Source organism: Salvelinus fontinalis, chromosome 23 (assembly GCF_029448725.1).
Source record: "Salvelinus fontinalis isolate EN_2023a chromosome 23, ASM2944872v1, whole genome shotgun sequence".
NCBI lineage: Eukaryota > Metazoa > Chordata > Actinopteri > Salmoniformes > Salmonidae > Salvelinus > Salvelinus fontinalis.
In genome coordinates, this window is record NC_074687.1 from 11,274,857 (window position 1) to 11,295,293 (window position 20,437).

The 20,437-nt window shown below is 41.2% G+C and overlaps 1 protein-coding gene across 2 annotated transcripts in view; it reads left to right on the top strand.

The window, feature by feature from the left end:
* Positions 1-20,437, top strand: part of LOC129820846 (rho GTPase-activating protein 6-like) — a 77,259-nt gene that overhangs the window by 33,407 nt on the left and 23,415 nt on the right. The window contains exon 1 of one of the 2 annotated variants that reach the window (XM_055877874.1): positions 7,186-7,406. The exons of the other annotated variant lie outside the window; for it this stretch is intronic. Within the exon in view, the coding sequence (XP_055733849.1) occupies positions 7,365-7,406 (42 nt within the window). The 5' untranslated portion in view covers positions 7,186-7,364. Of the gene's footprint in view, positions 1-7,185; positions 7,407-20,437 lie in introns of those variants that run through there. 2 annotated transcript variants of the gene reach the window in all.

A 20,437-nucleotide genomic window follows, 5' to 3' on the forward strand; every position in this document is an offset into this window, starting at 1 on the left:
AGTCGTGAGCTCCCCAGTGACAAAAGCCTACCAGACGAGCTAAATGACTTCTATGCGCGCTTTGAGGCAAGCAACACTGAAGCATGCAGGAGAGCACCAGCTGTTCCGGACGACTGTTTGATCACGCTCACTGTAGCCGATGTGAGTATGACCTTTAAACTGGTCAACATCCACAAGGCCGCAAAGCCAGGCGGATTACCAGGACATGTACTCCGAGCATGCGCTGACCACCTGGCAAGTGTCTTCACTGACATGTTCAACCTCTCCCTGGCCGAGTCTGTAATACCTACATGTTTCAAGCAGACCACCATAGGCCCTGTGCCCAAGAACACCAAGGTAACCTGCCTAAAACTACCGTCTGTAGCCATGAAGTGCTTTGAAAGGCTGATCATGGCTCACATCAACATCATTATCCCAGAAACCCTAGACCCACTCCAACTTGCATACTGCTCAAACAGATCCACAGATGACGCAATCTCTCTTGCACTCAACACTGCCCTTTACCACCTGGACAAAAGGAACACCTATGTGAGAATGCTGTTCATTGACTACAGCTCAGCATTCAAGTCCATAGTGTCCTCAAAGCTCATCAATAAGCTAAGGAACCTGGGACTATACACCTCCCTCTGCAACTGGATCCTGGACTTCCTGACGGGCCACTCCAGATGTTAAAGGTGGGCAACAACACAACTGCCATGCTTATCCTCAACACGGGGGCCCATCAAGGGTGTGTGCTTAGTCCCCTCCTGTACTCCCTGTTCACCAATGACTGCGTGGCCAAGCACGACTCCAACACCATCATTAAGTTTGCCAACAACACAACAGTGGTAGGCCTGATCACCGACAATGATGAGACAGCCTATAGGGAGGAGATCAGAGACCTGGCAGTGTGGTGTCAGGACAACAATCTCTCCCTCAACGTGATCAAGACAAAGGAGCGGATTGTGGACTACAGGAAAAGGAGGGCCGAGCACGCCCCCATTCTCATCGACGGGGCTGTAGTGGAGCAGGTTGAGAGCTTCTAGTTCCTTGGTGTCCACATCACCAACAAACTATCATGGTCCAAATACACCAAGATAGTCGTAAAGAGGTCACGGCAACGCCTATTCCCCCTCAGGAGGCTGGAAAGATTTGACATGGGTCCTTAGATCCTCAAAAAGTTATACAGCTGCACCATCGAGAGCATCCTGACTGGTTGCATCACCACCTGGTATGGCAACTGCTCGGCCTCCGACCGCAAGGCGTTACAGAGAGTAATGCGTATGGCCCTGTACATCACTGTGGCCAAACTTCCTGCAATCCAGGACCTCTATACCAGGCGGTGTCAGAGGAAGGCCCCAAAAATTGCCAAAGACTCCAGCCACCCTAGTCATAGACTGTTCTCTCTGCTACCGCACGGCAAGCGGTACCGGGGCGCTAAGTCTAGGTCCAAAAGGCTTCTTAACAGCTTCTACCCACAAGCCAAATGACTGCTGAACAGCTAACCAAATGGCTAGCCAGACTATTTGCATTGACCCCCCCCCCTCCCTTTTTTTATGCTGGTGCTACTCTCTGTTTATTATCTATGCATAGTCACTTTACCCCTACATACATGTACATATTACCTCCAGCACTTTGACTAACCTGTTCCCCCACACATTGACTCAGTACCGGTACCCCCTGTATATAGTCTCGTTATTTTATTGTTGCTCTTTTTATTTTTTTACTTGAGTTTATTTAATTGTCTTAACTCTTATTTTTCTTAACTGCATTTTTGGTTAAGGGCTTGTAAGTAAGCATTTCACGGTAAGGTTGTATGTGACAAATAACATTCAATTTGATTTGAAATGTGTTTAGTCAACTGGAAGAAGGAGCAAACTGTGTTTGAGTTGTCGGAGCTTTTGGCAAGATACAAGATTTCTTTAGGAGGTAGATCAGTTTTAATATTGCAGATAGACTGTTGTTTTCATGTAATTCTCAGCATAATTTCCAATCCCCCATATATATTTGTTGCAAATATATATAAAATATTATCATTTTTTCATATATTTTCCTTTATTATTTCCCCTAACCCTACCACCCCTCCCATAATTGGAGTAAACTAATGGACAACAACCCTTATGCTTCTACTTCCAGCTCATATTATATACATTTTACGGAAACAGTATATTTTACAATAGTTATCTTTTGTTTGTTTTTAGTCCCATCCTTCAGCTACCCTCAACCCCTCCTGTCTATCTCTGAAGACCATCCAGCTTCTATTTGCCATATATTTTTCAACTGTGATGTTTCACAAAAGTTCTGAAATGTTCTATTCTCATAGTTTCTACAGATTGTATATTGAAGATAAAAAGATTTGCTAAGAGTATTATTATATTATTAATCGATTAAGTATGACTTTTCAAATCACCCAGCAGTGCTATTTGCAGAGTTAGCTCCAGGTAAATGTTGCAATTCTTCAGCCCTTCCTGATCCTGTGACCAAAAACAAGCAACATATGAACAGTAGCAAAACAAATGATTTAATGATTCTGTCTCTACGCAGCAAAATCTGCAGAGCTGGGATGGTTGTATTCCCCCATATATACAGTGCATTCGGAAAGTATTCTGACTCCTTACCTCATTCCACATTTTGTTACGTTACAGCCTTATTATAAAATTAATTAAATAACAAAAAATCCTCATCAATCGACACACAATATTGACATCACAATACCCCATAATGACAAACCAAAAATAGGGTTAGACATTTTTGCACATTTGTTAAAAATAAAAAACAGAAATACCTTATTTACATAAGTATTAAGACACTTTGCTATGAGATTTGAAATTAAGCTCAGGTGCATCCTGTTTCCATTGATCATCCTTGAGATGTTCCTACAACTTGATTGAAGTCCACCTGTGGTAAATTCAATTGATTGGACATGATTTGGAAAGGCACACACCTGTCTATATAAGGTCCTACAGTTGGCAGTGCATGTCAGAGCAAAAACCAACCCATAAGGTTGAAGGAATTGTCAGTAGAGCTCCGAGACAGGATTGTATTGATGCACAGATCTGGGGAAGGGTACCAAAACATTTCTGCAGCATTGAAGGTCCCCAAGAACACATTGGCCTCCATTATTCTTAAATGGAAGACATTTGGAACCACCAAGTCTCTTCCTAGAGCTGGCCTGGCCAATCGGGGGAGAAGGGCCTTGTACAGGAAGGTGACCAAGAATCTGATTGTCCTCTGACAGAGCTCCAGAGTTCCTCTGTGGAGATGGGAGAACCTTACAGAAGGACAACCACCTCTGCAGCACTCCACCAATCATGCCTACATGGTAGAGTTGCCAGACGGAAGCCACTCTTCAGTAAAATGCAAATGTCAGCCCACACGGAGTTTGCCAAAAGGCACCTAAAGACTCAGACCATGAGAAACAAGATTGTCTGGTCTGATGAAACCAAGATTGAACTCTTTGGCCTGAATGCCAAGCATCACGTGTGGAGGAAACCTGGCACCCTCCCTACGGTGAAGCATGGTGGTGGCAGTATCATGCTGTGGGGATGTTTTTCAGTGGCAGGGACTGGGAGACTAGTCAGAATCGAGGGAAAGATGAACGGAGCAAAGTACAGACAGGTCCTTGATGAAAACCTGCTCCAGAGCGCTCAGGACATCAGACTGGGGCGAAGGTTCACCTTCCAACAGGATGTCAACCCTAAGCACACAGCCAAGAAAATGTGGGAGTGGCTTCGGGACAAGTCTCCGAATGTCCTTGAGTGGCCCAGCCACTTGAACACGATCGAACATCTCTTCAACAAAGTACTGAGTAAAGGGTCTGAAAATAAATGTAATTGTATTATTTCCATTTTTTTTTTTTTTATGAATTTGCTAAAATTTGAATTTGGTCCTTAAATTATTTTTATGTATCACAATTTTCTTAAACCAATTTTGATCTTTAATGCTGGGCCGACAGACAAGTTCCTTACTTTCTCCCCCTTCCACTTGCCTCTTCCATTGTTGTGGTATTGCTGCAATTAGTTGGTTGTAATTTTGGGTAAAGCAGACAGTTTCATATATTTTTGATAGCTGAATGTGTGATATAACTCCACCAGTCCCATTTATGATAAAATTTACAAAGATTATACTGTTGTTGTTTTTTTTATCTTGAAAAATATAGTTTTTTGTTGTTGTCAGTTAGTACATTTTAGTTTAACCAGAATATTTGTTGTAATATTTGTTCTCATTTCTGGTGGATTAAACTTAAATTGCAGCCAACTTTCCATGGCTTGTTTTAAAAATGGCAATATTTTGGATATCATTTCATTTCTGAATAAAGGGGAAAAGACCATTCTTCAACATTAAATAGTACTCGGAAAACACTAGTCTCAACATCAACAGTGAAGAGGTGACTCCGGGATGCTGGCCTTCTAGGCAGAGTTCCTCTGTCCAGTGTCTGTGTTATTTTGCCCAACTTAATCATTTTTTTAATTGGCCAGTCTGAGATATTACTTTTTCTTTGCAACTCTGCCTAGAAGGCCAGCATCCCGGAGCTGCCTCTTCACTGTTGACGTTGAGACTGGTGTTTTGCAGGTACTATTTAATGAAGCTGCAAGTTGAGGACTTGTGAGGCGTCTGTTTTTCAAACTAGACACTCTAATGTACTTGTCTTCTTGCTCAGTTGTGCACCGGGGCCTCCCACTCTCTTTCTATTCTGGTTAGAGCCTCTTGCACTGTTCTGTGAAGGGAATAGTATACAGCGTTGTATGAGATCTTCCGTTTCTTGGCAATTTCTTGCATGGAATAGCCTTCATTTCTCAGAACAAGAATAGACTGACGAGTTTCAGAAGAAAGGTCTTTGTTTCTGGCCATTTTGAGAATGTAATCGAACCCACAAATGCTGATGCTCTAGATCAGGGGTGTCAAACTCATTCCACGGAGGGCCTAGTGTCTGCAGGTTTTTGGTTTTTCCTTTCAATAAAGCCCTAGACAACCAGGTGTGGGGAGTTCCTAACTAATTAGTGATGTTAATTCATCAATCAAGTATAAGGGAGGAGCGAAAACCCGCAGACACTCGCCCCCGTGGAATGAGTTTGACACCTGTGCTCTAGATACTCAACTAGTCTAAAGAAGGCCAGTTGTATTGCTTCTTTAATCAGGACAACAGTTTTCAGCTGTGCTAACATAATTGCAAAAGGGTTTTCTAATGATCAACTAGCCTTTTAAAATGATAATCTTGGATTAGCTAACACAACGTGCCATTGGAACACAGGAGTGATGGTTGCTGATAATGGGCCTCTGTATGCCTATGTAGATATTCCATTAAAAATCAGCCATCTCGAGCTACAAAATACATGAACAATGTCTACACTGTTTTTCTGATCAATTTGATGTTATTTTATGGGACAAAAAAAAAAGTGCTTTACTTTCAAAAACAAGGAATTTTCTAAGCGACCCAACTTTTGAACGGTAGTGGATATGCCAATTATTTGACGGTCCGACCGCATTCTGTCCCCTATTAACACTTTTATTTTTTACTTTTGTTGCCACAGAGAATGACATAAGAAAGTAGTCAAGATGAAGATCCAGCTGTTTGGATGGTTTTAAATGATCAAATTAGTTAGGCTTTGCGATGGGATCAGTGTGCTAGCAAAGCACAACCTGCTGTGAATGTTACGCAATGTATGGCTGTTTCTGGTGGGCTAGGCATCTTTGGTATTCCCCCACACCACAGGGAATTGGTGGCACCTTAATTGTGGGGGATGGGCTTGTGGTAATGGCTGGAGCGGGATAAGTGTAATGATATTAAACACATGCCATTCCATTCGCTCTGTTCCAGACATTCTTATGAACTGTCCTCCCCTCAGCAGCCTCCTTTGCTCCACACTATACTGAGAAAACAGAGGATTGCAATGCAAATCTCAAGAGCTTTTTAAAATTGTAACCCCATTTCATCAGATATATTTTGGATCAAACTTTACTGAGCCATTATTTTGCTTATTTTGCAGAGGAAAGCTATCCCACGAGTCTGATTAAAAGTCTCATTAAAAGTCAAATTTTCCACATTTATAGGCTTTAAACAACTACTTTCCTAGTCGGATGATAGTTTCTTCTAATCATTTTGAACCCCTGAGCCAAAAATAGTTATTGGCTTGAAAAATAGTTAATTCTAATGACAGAAAACATTGTATGTTTGCATCATAAAAATGTCACAATTTATAAATATGATAATAAATGTTTTAGAAAAACAATGTGAAATACAACCCGAGTCAAACAAGCTGATATTCAATGAAAAACACTTACATTTTTGTTCATTCTTGCACAAGTACTGTGTCCTCATGTCTTGAAACTCGATCCTCAGGCTAATCCCAAGAATGCGGTTGAAAGTTGAGGGTTATAACTTAGATTTGTTGTGCAAAAATAGAGTGGTCATGGTTTTTGCCCTCTACCTGCAGTTTGTTTGTTTTGTTCAAGCAGGAGTTGTTCCTGTTTAGATGGACAAAGCTGCTGAAGATGTCAGCATGTCACAGTAATAACAAACATGTCCATTTCTCTTCTCCATAAGGGAGAGTCAATCCACATTCTCAGTCAATAGAGACATTTGTTTACCCTTCGTGGACAGTAGGCTAATGGGACCATGTTGTAACCAAGTAGACTGGATTTCATTTGGATTTAATATATTTTCAAGCGTGAGACGCAGGTTAATACAACTACAACATATTATATAGTGTAATGCATGTTAAGCAGGGTCATAGCACTGTCGTTTGCATAGCACATCATTTAAGTAGGTATACTTACTACATCACAAAGGTCTTTACATTTATCTGCATGTCCTGATGCATTACATCTGGTCTGGACACGTCATACTATATAAACAGTTTTATTACGAGACAGAGACATTCTTCCCATCAAAACTTCCTCAACCAAATGGTCTGAATAGCAAATGATTCACGCAAATAGATTTCACGGACAGCACATTGATAGTGGAACGTATAAATACAATATTGAATGATGTTGATGTATGACCTCTAGTCTAGAATATATTTTATCACAGTGAGACAACGAACATATGTATTGTGTGAAGGATGGCATGTTTAATTTGCGTTAAACACAAATGGCGGAATCTTTCTGAGGATGTTGACAGTGTTTGTTATCACGTCATTAATAACTGAGTTGTTGAACTTTCCAGTGGAGAGAAAGCGCATCAAACCTTCCCGCCCCGTCTATCGTCAGGCTTCCTTGCGCTTCGTTCTTCAAGGACCTAAGCTTCACCAGACAAGGGGAAGCGCAAATGAGAGTTAAACGACAAATGTAGTAAAACTGAGGGCAAATATAGCAAAATCTTACATGTTATCTATTTGCAGTCATTGACGTAGCGACTTACGGGCTGTCTAGTTATTCGGATAATGGGGGATCTTCTACCCTTCAACAGGCGCATCTCATACCTTGTAAGTATTGTACGGTCCTCTTCTGTACCGCGTCATCTCTGTAGACTTTTTGAACAAACCAACATTTGCGTATGTTTAACCAAGATATTGAGAATTTCCTAAATGTTATATAAAAAATGGGGGTTAGATAAAGTGTTAATGATTAAAAAAAAGATATTGAGAATTTCCTACATTTTGTATTAAAAAGGGGGGTTCGATAAAGTGTCAACGATTAAAAAAAGATATTGAGAATTTTCTCCATTTTGTATTAAAAATGGGGGTTCGATAAATTGATATATTAGTTGTAATTGGAAATGCCTCATGTCTGATTCTCTTCAGACTTTTATATGACGTATAACTTCAAATTATGTTTTTAAAAATGTATGCTCCTCACATGTAATGCAGTGCATTGTGTTACAGCCTAGAAACATCACAATTAAAATGTAATTGGACGCCGTTTCTCCGTGGTTGTTTTGTTTTTGTTGGGCTTCCAGTCTTTAATGGAAGGTTACATGTGACCATGTGGCTTTACAGTGACGTCTCATATACAGTACATTGCTGCCCAGTAATTAACAGTGGCAGGTAGGCAACAGGAACGCTGAAGAGCAGGTGGCTTCCCTTTTGTCTTGTCCATGAGGAGTTCCCCATATTTGTTAGGTGGATCTCTGAGTCAGTCATGTGGGTATTTTAGTAGGCAATCGTACATGACCTCTTATCATGTGATATCAGCGGTGTGTTTGGCTAAGAACCAATAAGCATACCCATTGGGCACAGACTTCAATTCAACGTCTATTCCACGTTGGTTCAACTTAATTTCATTGAAATTACGTTGGAACAACGTTGATTCCACCAGTGTGTGCCCAGTGGGTAGCTTCACACACTGTAATTGGGCTGGGTGTCAGGGTGTGATAGTCTACAGACAGTGATCTAGGTGAGTTCAAGCCATCAGTGGTCTATGAACTCTATGACCCCATACCTGGCCTATAGGGAACCTACCTGAGGCTATAACTGGGAAACTGAATTTCACAATGGGAGAGTGAGTTCTCCTCACCGTCTATATTGCTGCACAAAGCATGTTCTACATCACTGCTGGGATTAATGCTCAAGACACCTTGCACTAATGATTCATTGCGGGAACTTGTTAAGCAACTCTGTTAATTGCTTAAGTTTACAGCTAATTTCTCGCTTTTCAAGATGATTTTAGAATGTATTTCGCTGACAGAAAGGAGAGGGAGTTCTGCCAGTGGGTCTCATATTACATCAAGTGTTACTTAGGACCCTGAGTGGTACAAGGACTGTGGGTTCTGATGACGTCAGAACCAGCATGAATTCTTAGTAAATATTATGGGACTGACTGACTGACAACATCCTGACAAATGAACTTGCTTTTCTACTGAAAGCATTTCTGATCCGTTCAGACATTATCAGCCGTCTCTTGGAGTATGTGTGAAGGCTAAGCTAAGTTGAATCTCTAGAATTGTGTTATGGTTTGTTTAGGTTTTAGAAAACATAACATATCTGAGATTGTGTCTCCACCCCCCAAAAACAGTGTAACTACACTTTAGTGCAGGTTCCCCATGTGGGTGATTTCCTTTGTTCACCAAAGTTTAGAGAAAAAAATACAAATGTTTTTATTTAAAATGTTAAATTGTTGGACATAAAAACAATGAAAAAAGACCAACAAATCAGCGCCAAGTGATTTTATTTTTGGAAATATGTTCTTAAGTATTCCCACACATAATAGAGAGATACACAACATGACCAAACGTATGTGGACACCTGCTCGTCGAACATCTCATTCCAAAATGATGGGCATCAATAAGGAGTTGGTCTCCCCTTTGCTGCTATACAGGGCCAACCAGGCAGGATATAACCCCACCCACTTTGCCAAAGCACGGCCCCCACACCACTAGAGGGATGTCTTCAACCACCAACTTACTACCCTGAGACAAGGCCGGGTATAGCCCACGAAGATCTCCGCCACGGCACGAACCCGAGGGGGGCGCCAACCCCGGACAGGAAGATCACGTCAGTGACTCAACCCACTCAAGTGACGCACCCCTCCTAGGGACGGCATGGAATAGCACCAGTAAGCCAGTGACTCAGCCCCGTAATAGGGTTAGAGGAAGTGAATCCCGGTGGAGAGAGGTGAACCGGCCAGGCATAGACAGCAAGGGTGGTTCGTTGCTCCAGTGCCTTTCCGTTCACCTTCACACCCCTGGGCCAGACTACATTCAATCATAGAACCTACTGAAGAGATGAGTCTTCAATAAAGACTTAAAGGTCGAGATCTCTCACATGGGTAGGCAGACCATTCCATAAAAATGGAGCTCTATAGGAGAAAGCCCTGCCTCCAGCTGTTTGCTTAGAAATTCTAGGGACAATAAGGAGGCCTGCGTCTTGTGACCGTAGCGTACGTGTAGGTATGTACGGCAGGACCAAATGGGAGAGATAGGTAGGAGCAAGCCCATGTAATGCTTTGTAGCTTAGCAGTAAAACCTTTAAATCAGCCCTAGCCTTAACAGGAAGCCTGTGTAGAGAGGCTAGCACTGGAGTAATATGATCACATTTTTGGGTTCTAGTCAAGATTCTAGCAGTCGTGTTTAGCACTAACTGAAGTTTATTTAGTGCTTTATCCGGCTAGCTGGAAAGTAGAGCATTGCAATAGTCTAATCTAGAAGTGACAAAAGCATGGATCCATTTTTCTGCATCATTTTTGGACAGAACATTTCTGATTTTTGCAATGTTACGAAGATGGAATAAGCTGTCCTTGAAATAGTCTTGATATGTTCGTCAAAAGAGAGATCAGGGTCCAGAGTAACGCCGATGTCCTTCACAGTTTTATTTGAGATGACTGTACAACCATCAAGATGAATTGTCAGATCCAACTGAAGATCTCTTTGTTTCTTGTGAGCTAGAATTAGCATCTCTGTTTTCTCTGAGTTTAAAATGTCAAAAATGTGCCGCCATCCACTTCCTTATGTCTGAAACACAGGCTTCCAGGGAGGGCAATTTTGGGGCTTCACCATGTTTCATCAAAATGTACAGCGGTGTATTGTCCGCATAGCAGAAAGGTGGCATCCTATGATGGTGCCACGTTGAAAGTCAATGAGCTCTTTGTACTGCCAATGTTTGTCTCTGGAGATTGCATGGCTATGTGCTCGATTTTATACAACTGTCAGCAATGGGTCTGGCTAAAATAGCTGAATCCACTAATTTGAAGGGGTGTCCACATACATTTGTATATATTGTGTATATGCGATAGTATACAAATGTAAGCAAGGTTTGAAATTATTATGTTTTAGTCAAATAGTATATCTGTTTGTGCTTCTTGCGGTCAATTTTCTATCTACAAAATATTTGTAATTATGTTCCAGCCCCCCGACCATCCGCTCAAGAAAAAAATCGTCCCGCGGCTCTATAAATGAACAAATATATAAACGCCACATGCAACATTTTAAACGATTTTACTGATTGTTTATTTAAGGATATCAGTCAATTTAAATAAATTATTTAGGTCCTAATCTATGGATTTCACATGACTGGGTAGGGGTGCAGCCATGGGTGGGCCTGGGAGGGCATAGGCCCACCCGCTGGGGAGCCAGGCCCAGCAAATCAGAATGAGTTTTTTCCCACAAAAGGGCTTTATTACGGACATAAATACTCCTCAGTTTCATCAGCTCTCTGGGTGTCTGGTCTCAGACGATCCCGCAGGTGAAGAAGCCGGATGTGGATGTACTGGGCTGGCGTGGCTAAACGTGGTCTGCGGTTGTGAGGCTGGTTGGACGTACTGCCAAATTCTCTAAAACGATGTTTGAGGTGGCTTATGGTAGAGAAATTAACATTACTTTCTCTGGCAGCACCTCTGGTGGACATTCTTGCAGTCAGCATGACAATTGCACTCCCTCAAAACTTGAGACATCTGTGGCATTGTGTTGTGTGACAAAACTGCAAATTTAAGAGTGGCCCTGTCCCCAGCACAAAATGTGCCTGTGTAAGGATCATGCTGTTTAATCAGCTTCTTAATATGCCACACCTGTCAGGTGGTTGGAATATCTTGGCAAAGGAGAAATGCTCACTAACAGGAATGGAAACAAATTTGTGTGCCAAATTTGAGAGAAATAAGCTTTTTGTGCGTATGCAACATTTCTGGGATCTTTTATTTCAGCTCATGAAACATGGGACAAACACATGTTGTGTTTATATTTTTGTTCAGTGTAGTTGATGATCCCTGCTATAGTGCTTTCAGTGAAGTCTGGAGCTGTGCCAGGCTTTAGATTTTTCTGTTTGCAGTTGTTACTGACCTGGTTTCGAACCGAGGTTATCAATATGACTTTGGCTGTAGGTACCCTAGCAGTTAGCCGAAAGGTCGCTGGGTCGAATCCCTGAGACGACTTGGTGAAAAATCTGTCAATTTGCCCGTGAGCAAGGCACTTAACCCTTATTGCTGCTGTAAGTCGCTCTGGATAAGAAAACGTCTGCTAAATGACTCAAATGTAAAAACTAAACAAATACATGTAAGAAGATCCTGTTAGCCCATTGAGCTAAAGCCATATTTTTTATGAATCTTATTGGACCTCAGTGATTCATGTAAAAACTGTAGGAGGGAAATCATACTGCAATTTACATGGTCACTTTTGAGTAAAGTTTTTTATTAATTACCCTTGAAAATATGTGCATCTGACCTTGTGCTTCATGTAGTATGAAGGATAACACATTATTGTGGAGTCTCCTTGTAGCTTAATAATATCTGACCTTAAGTACTGTATGAATTATGATAAACTGTTTTACACCGTTATTCCAACAACACTATATTAGTAAAAGCTCAATAATAGTAATCATTGCAGGCTGTTTTTGTTCACAATGTCTATAAAAAAAAATCCTATGGTATTGTTTTGAATATGCCAAGAATCTAGCTTCCTTTAGTTATCTTTGGTGCCACTGAAGCTGTCATTACTATGCCCTATCTATCATCTCCTCATCAGATTGGAAATAACACATCGTGCGTGTGTTTCCCCTCCATCTAGATAACGGGTTGCTGTGTGTGCAGGTTGTGAACTTTCCAGACATCAGAAAGTCAATGAACAGTCAACCAACCCGAAAATAACCTCATTGAGGTGCAGTCATAAATATTGATCAGCGTGCAGAATCCTGTTGAGTTCAGATTGGGAAGGTGGCTGTCTCTCTTCCACTTTGTTAGTTAATCGTATTAGTGTTGGGCTTGTTGTAAGAGGTTTTGGGAAATGAGCACCAGCTTTACTTTGTTTTTGGTATTTGTTTCTAAAATTAGTCAAGCCTCAGTTTGAAGTCTTTGTGGAGAACAGGACTAGTGAATTGTTCCATTCAATGGCTTCCTGAACAGGGAGGAATATTCATCACCCAACATACCTATCTCAAGTATGGTTAATGGCTGTATTCTGAGCTGTCAGTCTCACTACTTTGTGTTTACCTTGCTCATTTCCGCACATTGTACTTCACTGAATGATAGCTAACAGTTTCTCTTTTTTTAATTGCATCGGGGACGACCACTGAAGGACATGCACATTGTGGCAACTCTTTAATATAGGATGTCACAGTATTATAGAACGTGATGAATTTAAGTACTATTTCATGGAACTGAATGGAAACCCATTCTATTTTATGTTATTAACTATCAGAACTGTTAGTAACAGGAATAAGCATCCCTAGTCACACACCTGGCGGTTTATGGCTATGTGTTGCATACCATATGGTTATATACTGTACAGTACTGTATGTCACCTTTGGTAATGTTCTTTCATCCTCTGGGGTGGGTTTTAGTGAGCAGGGCAGCACCTCTCACCTGTAATCGGACAGAAAACACCACTGAGTTGCGTAATGTTTTCACATAGCATGTTTAAGATGAGATTGAACTCAGTGTTAAGTATGACTAGCAACATTCCCCTTTAATGACACATTCAATCTTTTCAAAACCAGGTCGCTCCTTTTACTGTGAAAGAATGCACAGTCAGAGTGACATGTTACAGATACCATCTACTGCATCTTGCCTATGCCGTTCTGTACCATCACTCATTCATACAGTGTATCTTTATGTACATATTCTTTATCCCTTTACACTTGTGTGTATAAGGTAGTAGTTGTGGAATTGTTAGGTTAGATTACTCGTTAGTTATTACTGCATTGTCGGAACTAGAAGCACAAGCATTTCGCTACACTCGCATTAACATCTGCTAACCATGTGTATGTGACCATTAACATCTGCTAACCATGTGTATGTGACCATTAACATCTGCTAACCATGTGTATGTGACCATTAACATCTGCTAACCATGTGTATGTGACCATTAACATCTGCTAACCATGTGTATGTGACGATTAACATCTGCTAACCATGTGTATGTGACCATTAACATCTGCTAACCATGTGTATGTGACCATTAACATCTGCTAACCATGTGTATGTGACCATTAACATCTGCTAACCATGTGTATGTGACCATTAACATCTGCTAACCATGTGTATGTGACCATTAACATCTGCTAACCATGTGTATGTGACCATTAACATCTGCTAACCATGTGTATGTGACGATTAACATCTGCTAACCATGTGTATGTGACCATTAACATCTGCTAACCATGTGTATGTGACCATTAACATCTGCTAACCATGTGTATGTGACCATTAACATCTGCTAACCATGTGTATGTGACCATTAACATCTGCTAACCATGTGTATGTGACCAATACGACTTGATTTGGAGTTGACATGGTGTCTTTCAAGCTGGGAGAAGTGACTGATCCATTTCATAGAATGCTCTTTTTCCCCACTGTGATATGATTAGGTACCATCCTACTCACGCATACAATCATAACCTTCAGATAAATGGTTTTAGACATTAGAGTTGACCACTCAAGTGAAATTCTCTCATGTGCTTCCTGATTTTATACTGATGATCATCCCTCTGCTTGCTCTCCTATCTCAGCCACCGTATGCTGGTGGTGTTGTTGTTGCCACACCCACACACGGTCATAGTAAACATTTCATTACCAAGACTAGGGTTGCTAAGCTACAGCTAATTTACCAAAGTTACCGCAATCTTCAGTCATTTTGTTAATTAATAAAAATGATATGGCAAGCTGTCATAACTTAATGTATGCTTGACTTTTTTTCATTATTCATATACGGTATAGTATTCATTGTTTATAAATGTGTCCATATTGTCCGTTAGGTTTTAATAGATAGACCATATATGGTTCAAGAGAAAATAGCCTAATTAATGAAAAAAGCATCTAATCAACAATGCCATTATTTTCAATTACCTCTTCAACGTGTCCAACTATTTACTTTTTTCATAACTGCCACCAGTTTGACGCCAAGACATTGACAGCCATCATATTAACATTGTAAAAAAAAAATATATATATATATATAGGATATTTAATGCTGAAACACTCTTATTAAACACCAATGGTATTCACCTAGTTGATGATTTATATTTAGGAGAATGTTTTACAGCTCTGTCATCTTATTTTATTTATCATCTTATTTCATTATTTAATATATCTTAAATGTGATAAGGCCCAACAGAGGGCCAGAGATAATTAGAGACACCTGTCATAATCTAGTACAGCAGTCTTGGATAAGGTTGCAAAGGGAGGGGGTATTACTGTAAACTTTCTAAGTTTAACAGTAAACTAACAAAATGTTGGTATCTTTCAAGGATTTTATGTAATCTATCACAAGACATCTAGTGACCCTGGTAAATTTAGAATGTTTCCAGTAAGTACACCCTCTCTTTGCAAACTTATCCAAGACTGCTGTCACACTAAACATTTCAACGAGAGATGCTTTATGGGTGGTGGGGTAATGTGAGAGTCTAGTCCACATGTCTGTAGTTGTCAATGTGAGGACCATGCCCTTCTGGAGTGTGTCTGAGTAGCACACTGGGACCATGCCCTTCTGGACTGTCTGAGTAGGACGGTGGTACCATGCCCTTCTGGACTGTCTCTGAGTAGGACGGTGGTACCATGCCCTTCTGGACTGTGTCTGAGTAGGACGGTGGGACCATGCCCTTCTGGACTGTGTCTGAGTAGGACGGTGGTACCATGCCCTTCTGGACTGTGTCTGAGTAGGACGGTGGTACCATGCCCTTCTGGACTGACTCTGAGTAGGACGGTGGTACCATGCCCTTCTGGACTGTGTCTGAGTAGGACTGTGAACCATGGCATGTACTGCAGAGGAGTCTGGTGGGAGGAGCTATAGGAGGAAGGGCTCATTGTAATGGCTGGAATGGAATGAATGGAACGGAGTCAAACACGTGGTTTCCATATGTTTGATGTGTTTGATACCGTTCCATTCATTCCATTCCAGCCATTACAATGCGCCTGTCATCCCGTAACTCCTCCCACAGCCTCGTCTAATGTAGTGAGATCTGATAGGAACATCTGAACAGATTGAGAAGATGAGAGCTGTCGTTAAAGCTGATATGAATAGGATATGGTGTAATATACAAATGAGTATATCATAACGCACACACATCTAGATGTTCCCTCTGTTTGATGTTCCCTCGGTTTGATGGGCTCTCAGTTTGATGTTCCCTCAGTTTGATGGATTCTCAGTTTGATGGGTTCTCAGTTTGATGGGTTCTCAGTTTGATGGGTTTTCAGTTTGATGGGTTCTCAGTTTGATGGATTCTCAGTTTGATGTTCCCTCGGTTTGATGGGTTCTCAGTTTGATGGGTTCACAGTTTGATGGGTTCTCAGTTTGATTGGTTTTCAGTTTGATGGATTCTCAGTTTGATAGGTTCTCAGTTTGATGGGTTCTCAGTTTGATGTTCCCTCAGTTTGATGGGTTCTCAGTTTGATGGGTTTTCAGTTTGATGTTCCCTCAGTTTGATGGGTTCTCAGTTTGATGGGTTTTCAGTTTGATGTTCCCTCAGTTTGATGTTCCCTCAGTTTGATGGGTTCTCAGTTTGATGGGTTCTCAGTTTGATGGGTTCTCAGTTTGATGTTCCCTCAGTTTGATGGGTTCTCAGTTTGATGTTCCCTCAGTTTGATGGGTTCTCAGTTTGATGGGTTTTCAGTTTGATGTTCCCTCAGTTTGATGGGTTCTCAGTTTGATGGGTTTTCAGTTTGATGTTCACTCAGTTTGATGTTCCCTCAGTTTGATGGGTTCTCAGTTTGATGGGTTCTCAGTTTGATGGGTTCTCAGTTTGATGGGTTCTCAGTTTGATGTTCCCTCAGTTTGATGGGTTCTCAGTTTGATGTTCCCTCAGTTTGATGGATTCTCAGTTTGATGGATTCTCAGTTTGATGGATTCTCAGTTTGATGGATTCTCAGTTTGATGGATTCTCAGTTTGATGGGTTTTCAGTTTGATGGGTTCTCAGTTTGATGTTCCCTCAGTTTGATGGGTTTTCAGTTTGATGGATTCTCTATTTGATGGGTTTTCAGTTTGATGGGTTTTCAGTTTGATGGGTTTTCAGTTTGATGGATTCTCAGTTTGATGGGTTTTCAGTTTGATGGGTTTTCAGTTTGATGGGTTTTCAGTTTGATGGATTCTCAGTTTGATGGGTTTTCAGTTTGATGGGTTTTCAGTTTGATGGGTTCTCAGTTTGTAACTTGTACACCATAGTGTACTATATCAGTTAGGGGTGATGTCTTGCCATCACAGGAGGTTGGTGGCACCTTAATTGGGGAGGACGGGCTCGTAGGTATTGCCTGGGGCGGAATCAGTGGAACGGTTTCAAATACACCATGTGTTTGATGCCATTTCATTTACTCCGTTCCAGACATTATTATGAGCCATCCTCCCCTCAGCAGCCTCCACTGCTTGCCATGTATACAGTACATAACCCACTTATCTTTTCATCTTAATCAGAGTGGGTTGTAAACAAATACCCTGTAATCGTGTGGACAGATGCCTGTTATGTAAATATATGTACAACTGCAAGGGGGAAAGTAAACCATTACGTGGTTGCTAAGTTACCTACCAGACGTATTCAATCTTGGAAATTGTTTTATAGATGGCTTTATTAGACTTTCTGACTGTATCCCAACCCCGGACTGACACCTGCTCAAGCCTCAACCATTATTTATTATTTATTATTATTTTATCAGGCAAGTCAGTTAAGAACAAATTCTTATTATACAATGACGGCCAACTCCGGGCCAAACCCTCCCCTAACCCGCTGCGCCACTCGGAAGCCTATGTAGGGAGCTATAAGCGGTATGAGGCATTACCTTTATTCACTTTGAGCTTCACCTCTGAGTTTGATTTGTACAAATAATAGAACAAGAAGAATGTATCATATTTTTCTTCCTCTCGACCACTTTCTCATATCAGCAAAACCGACGACAATCTTCACAACATATCACGTGTATCCACACGATAAGATGTAATGTTGATGAACCGGATTGTTTGGGCAGACTTATCATCCCATTTACTCTGTGTTCAATCTCACATTGTGTAAACGTGTGATAACGTGCTGTGATGTATTACTGGGTGTTGATGCCTCCCAGCTGTGGATAATTAACACCAAACGTGTGTGTGTGTGTGTTTGGCCTTTATGGGTTGGCACACAGAGAAGGGAGATTAAACACATTCTCTGGCTACAGCAGAGATCTTGGCTCCAGTGGACAGAACATGGAGAGAATCGCAACAGAGACAATCTTTTGTTTGTTGATTAGGGAAGGAAGTACTACACAGTATCAGTCACTTGTGTAGCCGATAGAGGGTAGGACTGGGGGAAAATGACTCAATGATTCAACACCCTACAAGGGGAGGAACTTTCACAATGAGCTGAGGTAAACACTGTAATGTCAGGAGGCCGTCAAGGCTGTGAAACATGGTTGATACTGTAGAATGGATAGATCTCCCTTAGATCTCCCTTAAATCTCCCTTAGATCTCCCTTAAATCTCCCTTAGATCTCTCTTAAATCTGTTAGATCTCCATTAAATCTCCCTTAGATCTCTGTTAGATCTCCGTTAGATCTCTGTTAGATCTATGTTAGATCTCTGTCAGATCTCCCTTAGATCTCTGTTAGATCTCCGTTAGATCTATGTTAGATCTCCATTAAATCTGTTAGATCTCCATTAGATCTCCCTTAGATCTCCGTTATATCCCTGTTAGATCTCTGTTAGATGTCCCTTAGATCTCCCTTAAATCTGTCAGATCTCCCTTACATCTCTGTTAGATCTCCGTTAGATCTATGTTAGATCTCCATTAAATCTGTTAGATCTCCCTTAGATCTCCCTTAGATCTCCGTTAGATCTCCGTTAGATCTATCTTCGATCTCCACTAAATCTGTTAGATCTCCCTTAGATCTCCCTTAGATCTCTGTTAGATCTCCGTTAGATCTATGTTAGATCTCCATTAAATCTGTTAGATCTCCCTTAGATCTCCCTTAGATCTCCGTTAGATCTCCGTTAGATCTATCTTCGATCTCCATTAAATCTGTTAGATCTCCATTAGATCTCCCTTAGATCTCCGTTATATCTCTGTTAGATCTCTGTTAGATGTCCCTTAGATCTCCCTTAAATCTGTCAGATCTCCCTTAGATATCCGTTAGAGCTCCCTTAGATATTCATTAGATCTCCCCTAGATCTCTGTTAAATCTCCCTTAGATATTCATTAGATCTGCCTTAGATCTCCGTTAGATCTCCCTTAGATCTCCCTTAGATCTCTGTTAGATCTCCCTTAGATCTCCGTTAGATCTCCCTTAGATCTCTGTTAGATCTCCCTTAGATCTCTGTTAGATCTCCGTTAGATCTCCCTTAGATCTCTGCTAGATCTCCCTTAGATCTCTGTTAGATCTCCCTTAGATCTCCGTTAGATCTCTGCTAGATCTCTGTTAGATCTCCCTTAGATCTCTGTTAGATCTCCCTTAGATCTCCGTTAGATCTCCCAAGTACGCCTAGAGTCTATGTTTGTTGGTTTCCTCAACAGAAAAAAACAAGTTATTCTATTCTATGCTGTTATATTTCTACTCTCCATCCCCAGAACCTCTGATTGCAGTTGAGGTGTTAGCCAATGCCATAGAGGTGAAGCATGCCTGAGCAGAGCTGTTAGATGTACATGTCTGTCCATGGTTCAGTATCAGGTGCGTGATATTAACTCAGTTAAGTAGTTAGACTTTGTGAAGTAAAGACATTTCTCTCCCAACAGGAGAGAGTAAGCTACTGTACAGTAGTGTAGGCAAAGCCTGATAATGAGCCCGTAAGCCGATTCGGAGCATGGCTCATATGAGATCAAAGGAAGTCTAATCTGCTGGCTGGATTTATTAGAGAGATGCTCCGAGGTCAGGGTTTTCAGCTGCGAGTGAGGACTCCTGGTTTCCTAGTCTGGTAGATCACAACAGGGGTTCATCCTATTAACTAACTCAGCAGAGGCCTTTTCATCATAGATCATTAACTGTTATTTTGTTAGTCTTGGATTTGCATTATAAAAGTAAGTCAGTGTGTTTCCTCAAGCCTGAGATGTTAGTCAAATTGTATTGTATAGAATGTTCTCCATGCACGGTGGTGGCTGGATGAATATGGAACTCTCTTCATGTCATAGTTCTTGGATACTGTCAGACGATATTGAATTTACACTTAACACCATCTCAACATTAGACAGAGAGAGTTGGCCTACAGTATGTCAGCAGCACTTACCGCTCCAACCAGAGCTGGGAGAGGTTTTAATGAGGCTTGAAACACAGGGCTCAATGTCTGACATTCCTAAGCATGGATGGTGCTCTGGCAAGCTCTCTCACAGTGGGAGTTTCAGCCCATCCAGCTGTGTTATTCACCAAGTTCTCCAGTCAGAGAGGAAATTACAACAACTAGGCTTTTATTGATGGCCTTTTGAAACCATGGACTGTGACCTCATTATAGACCAGGGGAGATGACGGGAGAGAGACATATTTGGTAATGGCTGAGTAAATGGGTTTCACTTAACAGAACAGGCTCTTTATACTGTTAGGCCTATGTTGCTACCTACAGGCTTCTCATTTAGGAGGTGGGGAGATAATGTGTTTTAAATTCTAGTTTTGCTCTTGTGTCTCGCTTGTAAAGGTTTGTTCAGTTAC